Genomic DNA, 14,077 nt, shown 5'->3' on the forward strand with positions numbered 1-14,077 from the left:
TCCTTTCACTACAAGAATTCAGTAGCTGAATAAAGACCGCATGGCCCACAAAGCCTACAATAAAGGCACACCTCATGTTACTTACTTCGCTTTAATATGCTCTGCAAATACTGCATCCTTTCCAAACTGGAAGGTGTGTGGCATCCCCACAGAGAGCAAGTCTATCAGCGCTATTTTTCCAACAGTATTTGTTCACTTCATGTCTCATTTTGGTAATACTCCCAATATTTCAAAATCTTTCAATACAATATTTTTACAGTGATCTGTGATCAGTGATCTTTGATATCACTACTGTAATTGTTTTGGAGTGCCACAAACCACACCCATCATGTAAGACAGTGAACTTGATAAATGTGTGTGTTCTGACTGTTCCACCAACCAAGCAGTGTGGCCATCTCCCTCTCCTCGGGCCTCCCTGTTCCCTGAGACACAACAGTATTGAAATTGAGCCAATTACAATATAAACCCCACAATGACCCCTAAATGGTCAAGTGAAGGGAAGAGTCACACATCTCTCACTTTAAATCAAAAGCTAGAAATGATTAAGCTTAGTGAGGAAGGTATGTCAAAAGCCAGAACAGACCAAAAACTACACCAAGCAGTTAGCCAAGTTGTGAATGCAAAGGAAAATTCTTGAAGGAAATTAAAAGGGCCAGGACAGTGAACATACAAATGATAAGAAAAGCCAACAGCCTTATTGCCGACATGGAAAAAGTCTGAGTGGTCTGGATAAAAGATCAAACCAGCCACAACATGCCCTTAAGCCAAAGCCTAATCCGAGCAAGGCCCGAACTCTCTGTAACGCTATGAAGGTTGAGAGAGGGGAGGCAGCTGCAGAAGAAAAGTTTAAGGCCAGCAGAGGTTTGTCGGTGAGGATTAAGGAAAGAAGCCGTCTTTGTAGCATGAAAGCTCAAGGCGAAGCAGCAAGTGCTGATGCAGAAGCTGCGGCAGGTTCTCCAGAAGATCCAGCGGAGATAATTCGTGACGGTGGCTACACCAAACAACAGATTTTCAGAGTCGGTGAAACAGCCTTCTGTTAGAACAAGATGCTACAGAGCTTTCCCCGCCAGAGAGAAGTCAATGCCTGGCTTCAGGGCTTCAAAGGAAGACTGACGCTCCTGTCAGGGGCTAACGCAGCTGGTGCCTTAAGTGCAAGCCGATGCCCACGTACCGTTCTGAAAACCCGCGGGCCCTTCAGAATTGGGCTACATCTACTCTGCCTGTGCTCTACCTGCCTGTGCTCTGCCTGGTCACCCAAGAGCTCTGATGGAGGCGCACGATGAGACGAATGCGGTTTTCACGCCCGTTAACACAGCATCCATTCCGCAGCCCGTGGATCAAGGAATCATTTCAACTTTCACATCTTACTATCGAAGAAATGCATTTCACAAGGCTATAGATGCCACAGATGGTGATTCCTCTCATGGATCTGGGCAAAGTAACCTGAAGACCTTCCAGATCGGACTCACCACTCTAGATGCCATTAAGAACATCCCTGACTCATGGGAAGAGGTCAAAATATCAGCATAAATAGGAGTCTGGAACAAGTGGACTCCAACCTTCATGGGTGACTTTGAGGAATTCAAGACTTCATGGAGGAAGTAGAGGCAAGATGTGGTGGAAGGAGCCAGAGAACGAGAGTCAGACGTAGAACCGAAGATGGGACTGAATCACTGTGCTCGCATGACCAAACGTGAACAAATGAGGAGTTGCTTCACGTGGATGAAGAAAGAAAGGGGTTTCCTGAGATGGAATCTAGTCCTGGTGAAAATGATGTGAAGATTGTTGAAATGACAACAAAGGATTTAGAACACGACATAAACTGAGTTGAGAAAGCAGCGGCAGGCTTTGTGAGGATGGGCTCCAAGGCTGAAAGAAGTTCTACTGTGGGCAAAAAGCTATCAAACTGCCCCATGTGCTACGGAGAAACTGTCTGAGAAAGGAAGGACCGATCAACATGGCAAACTTCAACGTTGTCTTATTTTAAGAAACTGCCACCCTGATCAGCCAGCAAGCCAAGCCATCAACACTGAGGCAAGCAAGACCCTGGACCAGCAAAAAGATTTTGACTGGAGGAAACCTCAGATGAAGATTAACATTTTCTTAGCAATAAACTATTTTTTAAAATTAACGAATGTACTTTTTTTAAACATAACATTATTGCACAGTTAAAAGACTACAGTACAGTATAAACCTAAGTTTCATATGCACTGGGAAACCAAACACTTCATTTGATTCACTTTATTCGATATTTGCTTTATTGCAGAGGTCTTGAGCCAAAACCAAAATATATCCAAGGTATGCCTGTATTTACTGTCATTTTAAAGAAAAACTTTACCTGTCCCTGATATACAGTTAGAGTAACCAAGAAAAGAGGAGGAAATGGGACAGAAAAGATATTTGAAGAAATAATGGCCAAAAACTAATCCTGTTTTTAGAAACCAATACATAACCTTACATATTCAAAAAGCTCAATGAAATATACACAGAATCTACTAAAATCTAAGAATCTACTCACCATACCTAAACACTTACATTCACCTTCTGAAAACCAAAGACCATGAGAAAAAGTGGAAAGACATCAGAGAAAAAAGACACACTACTTACAACGGAGAAATGATTTGAATGACTACAGGGTTCTCAAAGAACACCAGAGGACAGAAGACTACAGGAAAAACCTTTAAGTAATTTGGGGTGGGGGAGAAACTGGCAAATGGAACTGCATATCCATGGAAAATATGATTCACAAGTAATGATGGAATTAAGGACATTTTCAGAGAAAGAAAACTAAGAAAATTTGAAGAGACATGCTAACCTGAAAGAACTTAAGGGGGAAAGTATCAATTTAACAGTAACGTTTGGAGATTTCAATATCCCATTCAACAATGGACAGATCTACGGGCACCTGGGTGGCTCAGTTGGTTCAGTGTCTTGAGTCTTGATTTCAGCTCAGGTTATAATCTCACGGTCATGGGGTTGAGCCCTCTGTCAGGCTCTGCACCTGCCTTTACTCAACCTATTTGCCACAGCTGATCATTATCCCCTCCTTGACAGCTTTCTAGAATCCCATCCTCACTCATTTTCCTCCTCAACACCCCAACACTAGAGTGATCAACCTTGGAACCTCTTCTCTTCCCTATCTACACTTCCTGAGAGATCACAGCCAGATTTATGGCTTTAAATAACATCTGTATACAGAAGACTCCCACATTTTAATCTCCAACCTCCCCCAGGAGCTCCACACTCATATATCCAACTGCCTACCTGACATCTCCACAGGGGTGTCTAATAAACACCCCAAATTCAGCATATCCAAATAGAACTCATGACCTGCCCCTCAAAACCTGGTGCTTCTGAGGCCTTCCCAGTCTCAGTAAACAGCAAACCGTATTTCTGGTTCTTTGGGCCAAACACCTCACAGTCACCCTTGATTCTTCCCCTGCTCTACAAACACATCCAAATCCTCAGATCTAGTGTGGCACTACCTTCAAAAATATATCCTGAATCTGACCATTCTTCGTGACCATGTCACTGCCACCATGGTCCTGGTGACATCTCTAGGCTGGATGCTCAGGAGCCTCCAACCACTCTCCTGCTGCTGTCCCACACACTTCTCTCCTCACACCCCACAAGGCCCCATGTCATCTGATGCCCCACTGCCCTCTGGCCTCAGTCTCCACTTCTCACTTTAACTGCACCTGTCACGGGCTCAACTACGTTCCCCACAAAATTCATATGAAGTCTTAAGCCCAAGTACATCAGAATGTGACTGTACAGTTGCCTCTTGAACTACATGGGGGTTAGGGGCACCAACCCCTCACTGTGCAATCAAAAATCCATGTGTAACTTTTGACTCCCCCAAAACTTAACTACTAATAACCTACTGTTGAACAGAAGCCTTCCTGATAACAAGCAATTAACACTTATTTTGTAGTGTTATATGTATTATATACTGTATTCTTAAAATAATACCTCATTTCTTAATTTTCATCAGTATTTTGAGGCTGCAGTTTATCTGTGAGTTTTTTCAAATTGTTGCAAATCTCCGAAAAATGTTGATTTTATTGAAAAAACAATTCATGTAGAGGTGGACCTGCACAGTTCAAATACTTTTTTCCCCAAGTGTCAAGTATAGTTGGAGATACTGCCTTTAAAGAGACAATTAAGGTTAAATGAGATCACTAGGGTGGGCCCTAATCCAATACAACTGGTGTCCTTAGAAGAAGTGATTAGGACGGATGACAGGGACACACACACACACACACACACACACACACACACACACACACACACACCAGGAGAAGACACAGACAGAGAGAAGACAGCCATCAGCAAACCAAGGAAAGCGGCCTCAGGAGGAAGCAGTCCCGCCAACACTTTGACCTCGGCTTCTAACCCCCAGGACAGTGAGAAATGAACATCTGTTGTGTAGGCCTCGTGTGCGATATTTCAGTCTGGCAGCCCTGGCCGCACCACATTCATGCCCTTGTCTCCTCAGTACACCAGGTATGCGTGTCCCAGGACCTACGCAGTCACCTTCCCCGTAGGCAGGGCTGTGCATTCTACTACATCCATTTTCAGCTGCTGAAATGGAGCCTTTAGGGTATTAAATGACTTGCCCAACTAAGGCAAGAGAAAAGACCAAATCAAATTTTATCTGGTTCTGTGATGTATGTGAACTATCTCCACACCTGACCTATACTCAATACAGAGAAAAAATACAGAGAAAAAATAAACTACTCACTTTTCGACCCAGAGTACTGAGACAAGCTTCACCCCTCTCTTCTGCGCTTTGTCCCAAGTGCTCTGGTATCCATCTTTGAACACCACGTGAGTTACTTGTTTGTTAAAAGTTTTTGAAACCTGTAGACAAAAGGCAGAAAACAAAATGTAAATTACCACTTATGAACAATTGGATAAGTAAAGTTGATCAAAAAGGACACTTTATTCAATATTTGTCAAAAGGAAAACATCTAAACTGCCCACCCCAGCAATTCCATTTCTCAGAATCTGTCACACAAAACTACTCTAACAAATGCACCAAGCCACTTAAAAAACCTATCTGCTCCAGTTAGGATGGTGTGTTATGCATGTGTTTATCTCTACTCCCTCTCAAAAAACCTCTGACGTGAAGAGTTAGAGTTGGCAACGCATTTTCAGTAGATAGCATGGGAGCCGAGTCAGATAATTAAGGACATTTAAGATAAGCTTTCTACACCAAAGACATAAACAAAATGAAATTCACAGGAAACAGACAATAAAGAGAATAGTTATGAAATTAAAACACTTATTTAACATATTTGGAAGAAAATAACATTCATTTAAATCTTTAGAAGATATTGTGCTCATGAAAAATTATCTCTAAGATGGGGAAAATATTTTTTTAAAAGGATCAGAAAACTAAAGAGCTCTTGGAAATTAACAATATCATGCCATAAGTAAAAAAAAAAAAAAAAAAAAAAATGCCTATAGAAATACTGGACAATAATATACTTGAGAAACTCTCCCCTGAAGGACAACAAAAAGACAAGGAGATGGATGCAATAGAAGTAATAACATCAGCTCAGACCAGGAGAATGAGGAGCTAAGTAAGAATAGTTGAAGAAATACAAGAATAGAGAAAATGGAAAAGAAATCAGTAAAGAAATAATCCAAGAAAAACTTCTCAAATGAAAGGGCATGGATTCTAGATCAAAAGGATCCCTGAGGGCCCAGCATGAGAATGAAAGCAGTGCCACACTGAGCATATTATCGTGACATTTTGGTAGAGCCGTACTCCGGCCCTACTAAAGATTTAATATTCTTTAAAGGTGAAGGTGGGGATAAATCACACTCAACAGTGAGACACGACAATGGCATCAAGCTTCCCAAAAGCAATCTGGAAGTCAGAAAACAATGGAAAAGTGCCTTCAAGGAAAAATAATATACACCTAGCATTTCACAATCAGCTAAAATATCAATCAAAGGTAAAGAAAGGTATAATAAAGGCACGTTCAAACTCATAGGGTCAAAAAATTTTCCTCTTCTATGTAATCTTTCCAGAAATAGAAGTCATCCAATACATAATTCTTTCAACAGTTAATTTTATCAAGATAATATATGCACACTGTTGGGAAATATAAAGGTAAATATCAAAAGAAACATAAAACTGATCTGAAAAAGGCTGCCTTAAAAAAACAGAATGAGAAGTGTAGACCAAAGGATTGTTGGTTTCTCTTTGTTTTTACTATGAACTTCATGGCACTGCACAATTGCCCTTTTAAGCAACATGTATGTATTGTTTTGATAAAATACACAAACATATCTCTTTGTCTACCTACCTACCAGAAGGCCACGGAGAGCTGTTGAGGCAGTGAGGGATTATTACTGAGCCAAGATTCTAGGTACAGACGGACACAATCAGAAGAGTTTAGCATTCTGGGTTATTCTTTTCCTAGGGCTTTGTCAAATTTAGTAAACACTGCATAGCACTTCTAAATGCCTCTGAGGACAAGGGGGATAAAAATTGGACTGCCGGCCTCAGAATGGAAAAAGGGAATCTGGCAAAGCCCTCACATCTTGGATGGAGACCCCAAAGGGCTGATACAGAAGCAAGGATGAACTACACCTACAGGGACCCACACAGGTCTACAGTCCAGTTTTAAATAATCTCCAATCCTGCAACTGGATTAAGATAATCCTGGATTATGAGCACTAAAAGCATCATGACTGAAGCAAACGTGAATCTATTTTGAAAAAAGAAAATACAATTCTAGGTCTCAAACTAATGCTGAACAATTTTAAATATATACAATACTCAACTAAAAAACAAAAGCAAAACAAAAAAATGTCCAACAAAATATCAAGCTTATCTAGAGATGAAGTGAGAACATAAACCACTAGATAGAAAAGCAGACCTAGATGCTACAACTTACCCAACAAAGCCTTGTGGAACACAGGGAAAGCCCAGCTTCAGGAGAAATGGAGAAGTACAATGCTGTGGAGAGTTTAGCTAAGCTACTCCAGGGTACTGCTGTCGTGGCATCCATTTTGTTTGGCCAAGCAGCCTGCAGGGGTCTTAAACCAGCACTAACCCCTCCTGCAAGCACACACCCTAGATAGCAGCCCCCAGTCACAAGCAAATGTCAGTTCCCCAGGGGAACCTTGTGACCAACCATCTCCTTCACCTCCAAGGTCCTTCCCCTTGTGTACCCCTTAAATAAGATCCCATGAAGCTACCAAAACCTTACTTTTTGATGTGAATTGACTAATCCATTCCCAGCCTAGGAAGCCCAAAGCATCCATCCTTGAGCCCTGCCTTCTCTCTGGCTGCACCCTGCCCTGCCCTCCCCATGTGGCCCCTCCAGGTATGTCATGTACCTCCTCCAGGACCTGTTAACAATAAACTGTTTCAGTTTCTCTATGGCTTGTTGTTGAACTGTGTTCACCACTCAGCAACTTGAGTTCCACTTAACAAATGTTAATTTAACAATGTCATAAAAAAATGCATATATAAAAAGAAGGGTGAATATCAATGCACCCATCTAAAAAAGCTGGACAAAGAGCAACTAATTAAAACCAAAGACTGAGTTAGGTGATTATAAAAATAAGGCCAGAATTAATACAAATGAAAAGGAGGATCAAGAACACCAAAAGTTGGTTCTTTGGAGAAACTAATAAAGTCAGTAAAACCCAGATAAATGTTATAAGGAAAATAAGAGAGAAGGCACAAATAACCACTATCAGTATGAAGAAGGTATCATCACTATAGATCATGAAGACATTAAAAGATTCAAACAGAATATTATGAATAGCTTTGATCCAATAAATTTGAAAAATTTAGATAAAATGGATACATTTCTAAGAAAAAAAAACAGCCTTCTAAAATCACTTATAAGAATAGAAAAAATGCATAATCCTGTTTTCAAACAAATTAAAAACTGTAACAGAAAGTTTTTTAAAAATCTACAAAGAAAACTCCAGGACTAGTTGGCTTCATCAGCAAATTATATCAAAAATTTTAAAAATAAATAATATCAAACCATACCAACTTAGAATAAAAGAGTCACAATTCTGCAACTTGTTTTATAAAACCAGCACACTAATACTAAACCACAGGAACAGAAAATGACTAGCCAGTATCACTCCCTGAATATTTGCAAAAAAGAAAAAGAAAGAAAACTGTACCAACAATTATACAGAAAGGATAATACAACCCCACCCCTTGAGTTTATTCCATGACTACACAGTTGGTTAACATTGAAATAAATGGTTATTCACTACGCTAACAAAATAAAAATCTTAAGATCATCTCACTACATGCAGAAGACATATTTGATGAAATCAAAAAGTGGATTCATGAAGTAAACTCTTAGCAAATTAGGACCTGATGTTAAAAAAAACTGCATTAGGCATACAATATGTCTTATATATGTAATCTAAAAAACAAAACAGACTCATAGATACAGAGAACTGGTGGGTACCAGAGGATAGAGGGGTGAGGAAATGGGCAAAATATGTGAAGGTATAAACTTTCAGTTACAAAATAAGTCATGGAGATGAAAAGTACACCATAGGGAATACAGTCAATAGTACTGTAATAACTTTGGTGCCAGATGGTAGCTGGATTTACCCTGGTGACCATTTCATAATATATATTAAGTGTGGAATTCTATGTTATAAACCTGAAGCCAATATAATATTGTAGGTCAACTACACTCCAATTAAAAAAAAAATTGCATTAGGTGGGGCTACAGGAGAAGATGGTGGCCTCCACAGGAGTTAAAGTTCCTCCTCGTAATTTTCGCTTGTTGGAAGAACTTGAAGAAGGACAAAAAGGAGTAGGCGATGGTATGGTTAGCTGGGGCCTTGAAGATGATGAAGATATGACACCTCTAAGGTGGGAAGGCATGATTATTGGACCACCATGGACAAAAACAATATATAGCTTGAAAGTAGAATGTGGACCTAAACACCGAGAAGCTCCTCCATCAGTTAGATTTGTAACCAAAATTAATATGAATGGAATTAATAATTCCAGTAGAATAGTGGGTGCACGGAGTATACCAGTGTCAGCAAAATGGCAAAATTCATATAGCATTAAAGTTGTACTTCAAGAGCTAAGACGTCTCATGATGTCCAAAGAAAATGTGAAGCTTCCACAGCCACCAGAAGGACATACAACAATTAATTTTAGTGGATCTCAAACTTGTCTTAACAACCTTCTACTCATGTTAAATGACAATGCAAAATACCCACACATTAAGTAAAAGAATTCCAGCTGGTAAACATGACCTGGAAATTTGTGAGAATATATTTAATATATGTACACCATTATATTTTCAGCTTACAGGAGGAAAAATGCAGCACCATTTTTTTTCTCTTGTTAAAGGCACTGTCATTTAACCATAAACCTGGAGTACTCAGAATTCAGGTTTACAAGATGAAAGCATGGAGAGGCAGATGCTGTGGAAGCATGTGTGTTTCTGAAAAGTAAAAAATTTCTCAAAAAGGAAAAACAGAAATGGCATGCTTTACCCATCTTGCTTAGTGAAAGAGATTCAAGTTGAAATTGTCTAAAGTAGCAGGTACAACGAATCTTGTCACAAATTGTGTTAGTTTTTGAAGCGGTGTTGGTGCTGACCACTAGTAGTATCAAAAATATGTTCAAGATTGTTTTGATACCTGTATTTATAATAAAAAAATGTTGTGGGGGAAGCCAATGAGTATCTGTTAAAAGCCATTCCTGTGTGTTACATGTAACAGACATGGTAAATATTTGTTTACAATCTTTGTCTGACAAAACATGCATTTAAGAGAAATCAACAAAAAAGGAAACAGGTATATAGATATGTGATTTCAAGATTAAAGTTAGTCTTAAAATGTAAAAAGAAAAAAAACTGCATGAAGTGAAAATTTCAAAGGTTTTCCCTTGAGAAGAGGAACCAGACAGATGCCTGATATATGCACTCTATTCAACACTGGTCCTCACCAGCGCAGTACATCAAGAAAAAGAAATAAAAGGTATGAGGATTAGAAAAATAGAAATAAAATTAGAAAAAATAGAAATAAAATTCAAAAAATTGAATATTATGTGCACATAATATTCAACTGTGTACTTTTTTTAAATCCTAAAAAAGCCCTATCTCATAAATGAATTTGCCAAGTCTTCTGGACACAAAGCAGATATGCAAAAATTAACTATTTCTATATACCAGTAACAGAAAAAGGAATTTAGAAGATGCAATTTATTTATTTATTAAAAAAAAAATTTTTTTTAACGTTTATTTATTTTTGAGACAAAGAGAGACAGAGCATGAACTGGGGAAGGTCAGGGAGAAAGGGAGACACAGAATCTGAAACAGGCTCCAGGCTCTGAGCTGTCAGCACAGAGCCCGACACGGGGCTCGAACTCACGGACTGTGAGAACATGACCTGAGCCGAAATAAGACACTTAACCGACTGAGCCACCCAGGCGCCCCAGAAGATGCCATTTATAATAGCATCAAAACTGCCCAGAGAAAACTATAAAACATTACTTAAAGAAATTAAAGAAACCAAAATCAACAAAGGCATACAGGTTCGTGGGCTGGAAAATTCAATTTCATGAAAATGTCAGTTCTCTCCATACTGGTCTATTTTTATCAATCCTAATCCCATTCAAAATTTTTTAAAAGCTTTATGCTGTACATTGATAAACTGATTCTTATATATTTGGAAAAGCAAAAGTCAAAGAACAGCCAAGACACCTTAAAGGAAAAAAAAGACTTCTGAAGTTTCATTATAAAGAACACTTAAGACTAGTTTGTCATGAGAACAGATACACAGATACAGAAACATATGGTGATCTGACTGATGACAAAGTTATTACTTCGGAGACCAGTTAAAGGAGATTTGTCAATGAATGGTGCTAAGATAAAAGAATATTCACATGGAAAAAAATGAAACAACTATTTCATACCATGTATAAAAACCAATTCCAGATGCACCGTAAATCTAGATGTAAAAGGCAAAATGATAAGGCTTTCAGAAAATAACACAGGAGAAATCTTCATAACCTTGGTATAGGCACAGACAGTTGTGTTTTTTTAAACAAGACACACACAACAAAGCTCACCACAAAGAAATAATCTGGGTTACAATTATCGACAAAAGATACCATAGAGAAGATGAAAAGACAAATCACAGAGTTAACTGAAAATCTTGCAATTCATATGGTCAGAAAAGATTCTGGTCAACTGAAAAATAGAGAGAATACTTACAAATCAAGAAGGAAAAACCCAATGGAAATTAAGAGCTGGAGCCCTGGACAGACTCAAAATAAATATACGAAAACATGCAGAAAGATAGAATTTCAAGCCATGATGATATACCACCAGACGCGCACCAGATGCGGACAGGAAAGACAAAACCAAGTACAGTTGGCAGTGGGGCTCTCGAACGCTGCTAGAAGTAACAGGTGTCAAGTCGGAACCATCGCTGTCTCCCTCAGATGTGAAAATGGCCTATCACACAGGAAAACTGCTTGTTTTCAGAGGATACATACTGAACCTGTTTGGGGGCAAATTTTATCTGGGACTTACTTTCAAACAGTTTAGGAAAAAACACTTTCACACGTAAATATACTGCATGGAAGAAACGATGACACAACAAGTATGTTAAGATGTTAACAATTATTGAGTCAGGGTATCTGGGTGGCTCAGTCGGTTGAGCGTCCGACTTCAGCTCAGGTCACGATCTCGTGGTCCGTGAGTTCGAGCCCCACGTTGGGCTCTGGGCTGACGGCTCAGAGCCTGGAGCCTGCTTCCGATTCTGTGTCTCCCTCTCTCTCGGCCCTTCCCCTGTTCATGCTCTGTCTCTCTCTGTCTCAAAAATAAATAAACGTTAAAAAAAAATTATTGAGTCACTCTGTTCAACTTTTCTATCTGAAAATTTTCTCAATTAAAAGGTGAGAAACGGGCGCCTGGCGGGGCTCAGCCAGTTAAGCGTCGGACTCTTGGTCTTGGCTCAGGTTATGATCTCAAGGTCCGCATCAGACTCTGCACCAACAGCGTGGTGATTCTCTCCCTCTCTCTGCCCTTCCCCTGCTCGCTCTCACTCTCTCAAAAATAAACAAACAACCTTAAAGAAAAAAAAAAAAGAGAAAAACAAAAAGATCCAAGGAGATCTAAGATCTTAATACTACTCTTTTTTTTTAATTTTTTTTAAGTTTATCACTTTTGAGAGAGAGACAGAGTATGGGCAGGGGAGGGCCAGAGAGAGAGGGGTAGACACAGAATCCAAAGCAGGCTCCAGGCTCCGAGCTGTCAGGACAGAGCGTTACGCGGGGCTCGAACTCACAATCCACAAGATCAAGACCTGAGCTGAAGTCGGACGTTCAACCGTCTGAGCCACCCAGGCACCCCTTAATACTACGATTAAAGGCCATTTTGTCAGCTCCCACACTCCACGGCCTTTTTCGCAGCCAGTGTAATTTGTTTTAACCCAAGTATGCAGCAGGTATCAAAACAAAGCCTTAGATCTCTCCATCAGGGAAGGGACTAAGACAACAAAATTTAGAAGCACCCTCTCTGCCCGTAGGTGAATGCCGCCCTGGGTTTTACACCCTGGGTGCCTCTCTTGCCTCAGCCTAAACTCTGGCCCTGCCTTCAACGATCTTCTCACCAAGTTAATGGTTTTAAAGTTCCATCTTTGAGGTTCATCCCTCTTCTGACGTGCAGACTTGTTTTCCAGAATCTCCTGGCATTCTCCTTTGTCCCTGGGTCCAGGGCTCCCATCACCTGTCCTCCACACACTAAATAGGCTCCACTCTCAGCACCTTTCACCCTAAACACCTGAGCCATGACACCTGGCCCACAGGGTCTTGCCCCTAAAATGTTATCTCTAGCCTTAACTATCTCAAATTCCCTGTGTGTGGATCCAAACGTCCGTCAGATGTTTTCAATAGGCCCAAATTCGCAATCTTTCCCTTAAAAAATTTCTTCCTCCTCCTATATTTCTCACTTCGGCCAACAACATCCTGCATCCAATTAACCAATGGCAGAAGCCCCGTGTCTATCCTAGAGTCTCCTCTCATCACCCACAAAACCAACTGTTCTGTAATCTTACTGTTATAATGTGGTCCTATCATGCAACGTGGCCCACCTGCCACCTACCCACTGTCTTTGTCCTTCTTCCTTCATGTTCTTTTTTTTTTTTTTAATTTTTTTAACGTTTATTTATTTTTGAGACAGAGAGAGACAGAGCATGAATGGGGGAGGGTCAGAGAGAGGGAGACACAGAATCTGAAACAGGCTCCAGGCTCCGAGCTGTCAGCACAGAGCCCGACGCGGGGCTCGAACTCACGGACCGCGAGATCATGACCCGAGCCGAGGTCGGCCGCCTAACCGACTGAGCCACCCAGGCGCCCCTCTTCCTTCATGTTGTAAGCAGTAACTCCCAAAACAAGAAAATCCAAGTATTTCTATCACGTAAAGAGGACTGCCACGTGCAGCCGGGGGAAAATGACTTTCTCACCTTTGCTCCCATGTCCACAAGTTGGTTTGTAAATGTCTTCGAATAATTTTCTGTTCCGTTTACTGACCAGACTTCAACATAGGCCACTACATCTGAAAACAAACAAGATATTGACACGCAACCGATTTAGGGCTCCTGGGTGGCTGGGGGGTTAAGGATCGGACTTCCGCTGGGGTCATGATCTCACAGTTCCTGGGCATCGAGCTGAGAGCTCCCAGCCTGCTTGGGATTCTCTTTCTATCAAAAATTAACAAATACTAAAAAAAAAAATTTTTAAAACCCACGACATGTAATATATTTGAAATTCTAACATTCCTCTCCAAGGATTTCAACAGATTTTCATCTTGTTCTGCTTACATCAAAAAGTAAATTTCAAGCTTCTTCTAACAAACACCTACGCCAAACAGCATCAGTGCTACTGTGGTTCTTAAAACTTCAAGCCAAGAACAGCTTTATTCACGCGCATGTGGGGCTTAGCTTCTTAACCCTGGATGCTCTTCCCAAATTCCTAAACCCTGCTTAACTCCCCAAATTCCCAAACCGTGCTCAACTTTCCTAGTGAAGAGTATGTTCTCCACAAAGG

General features: G+C 40.3%; 1 protein-coding gene and 1 pseudogene across 1 annotated transcript; both read left to right on the plus strand.

The window, feature by feature from the left end:
* Window positions 1-472: 472 nt before the first annotated feature.
* LOC125918397 (tigger transposable element-derived protein 1-like) lies at window positions 473-2,003 on the plus strand (annotated as a pseudogene).
* A 6,738-nt stretch (window positions 2,004-8,741) lies between these two features.
* Window positions 8,742-9,248, plus strand: LOC125918398 (ubiquitin-conjugating enzyme E2 variant 2-like). The gene has a single exon (XM_049624398.1). It carries the CDS (start codon window positions 8,742-8,744, stop codon window positions 9,246-9,248), a length of 507 nt encoding a protein of 168 aa, XP_049480355.1.
* The last annotated feature ends 4,829 nt before the right edge of the window (window positions 9,249-14,077 follow it).

Source organism: Panthera uncia, unplaced genomic scaffold, assembly GCF_023721935.1.
Source record: "Panthera uncia isolate 11264 unplaced genomic scaffold, Puncia_PCG_1.0 HiC_scaffold_748, whole genome shotgun sequence".
In the NCBI taxonomy this organism is placed as follows: domain Eukaryota; kingdom Metazoa; phylum Chordata; class Mammalia; order Carnivora; family Felidae; genus Panthera; species Panthera uncia.

What these genes read in the sequence shown, in the direction of transcription:
- LOC125918398 (XM_049624398.1), top strand. Translation starts at nt 8,742, where the DNA reads ATGGTGGCCTCCACAGGAGTTAAAGTTCCTCCTCGTAATTTTCGCTTG.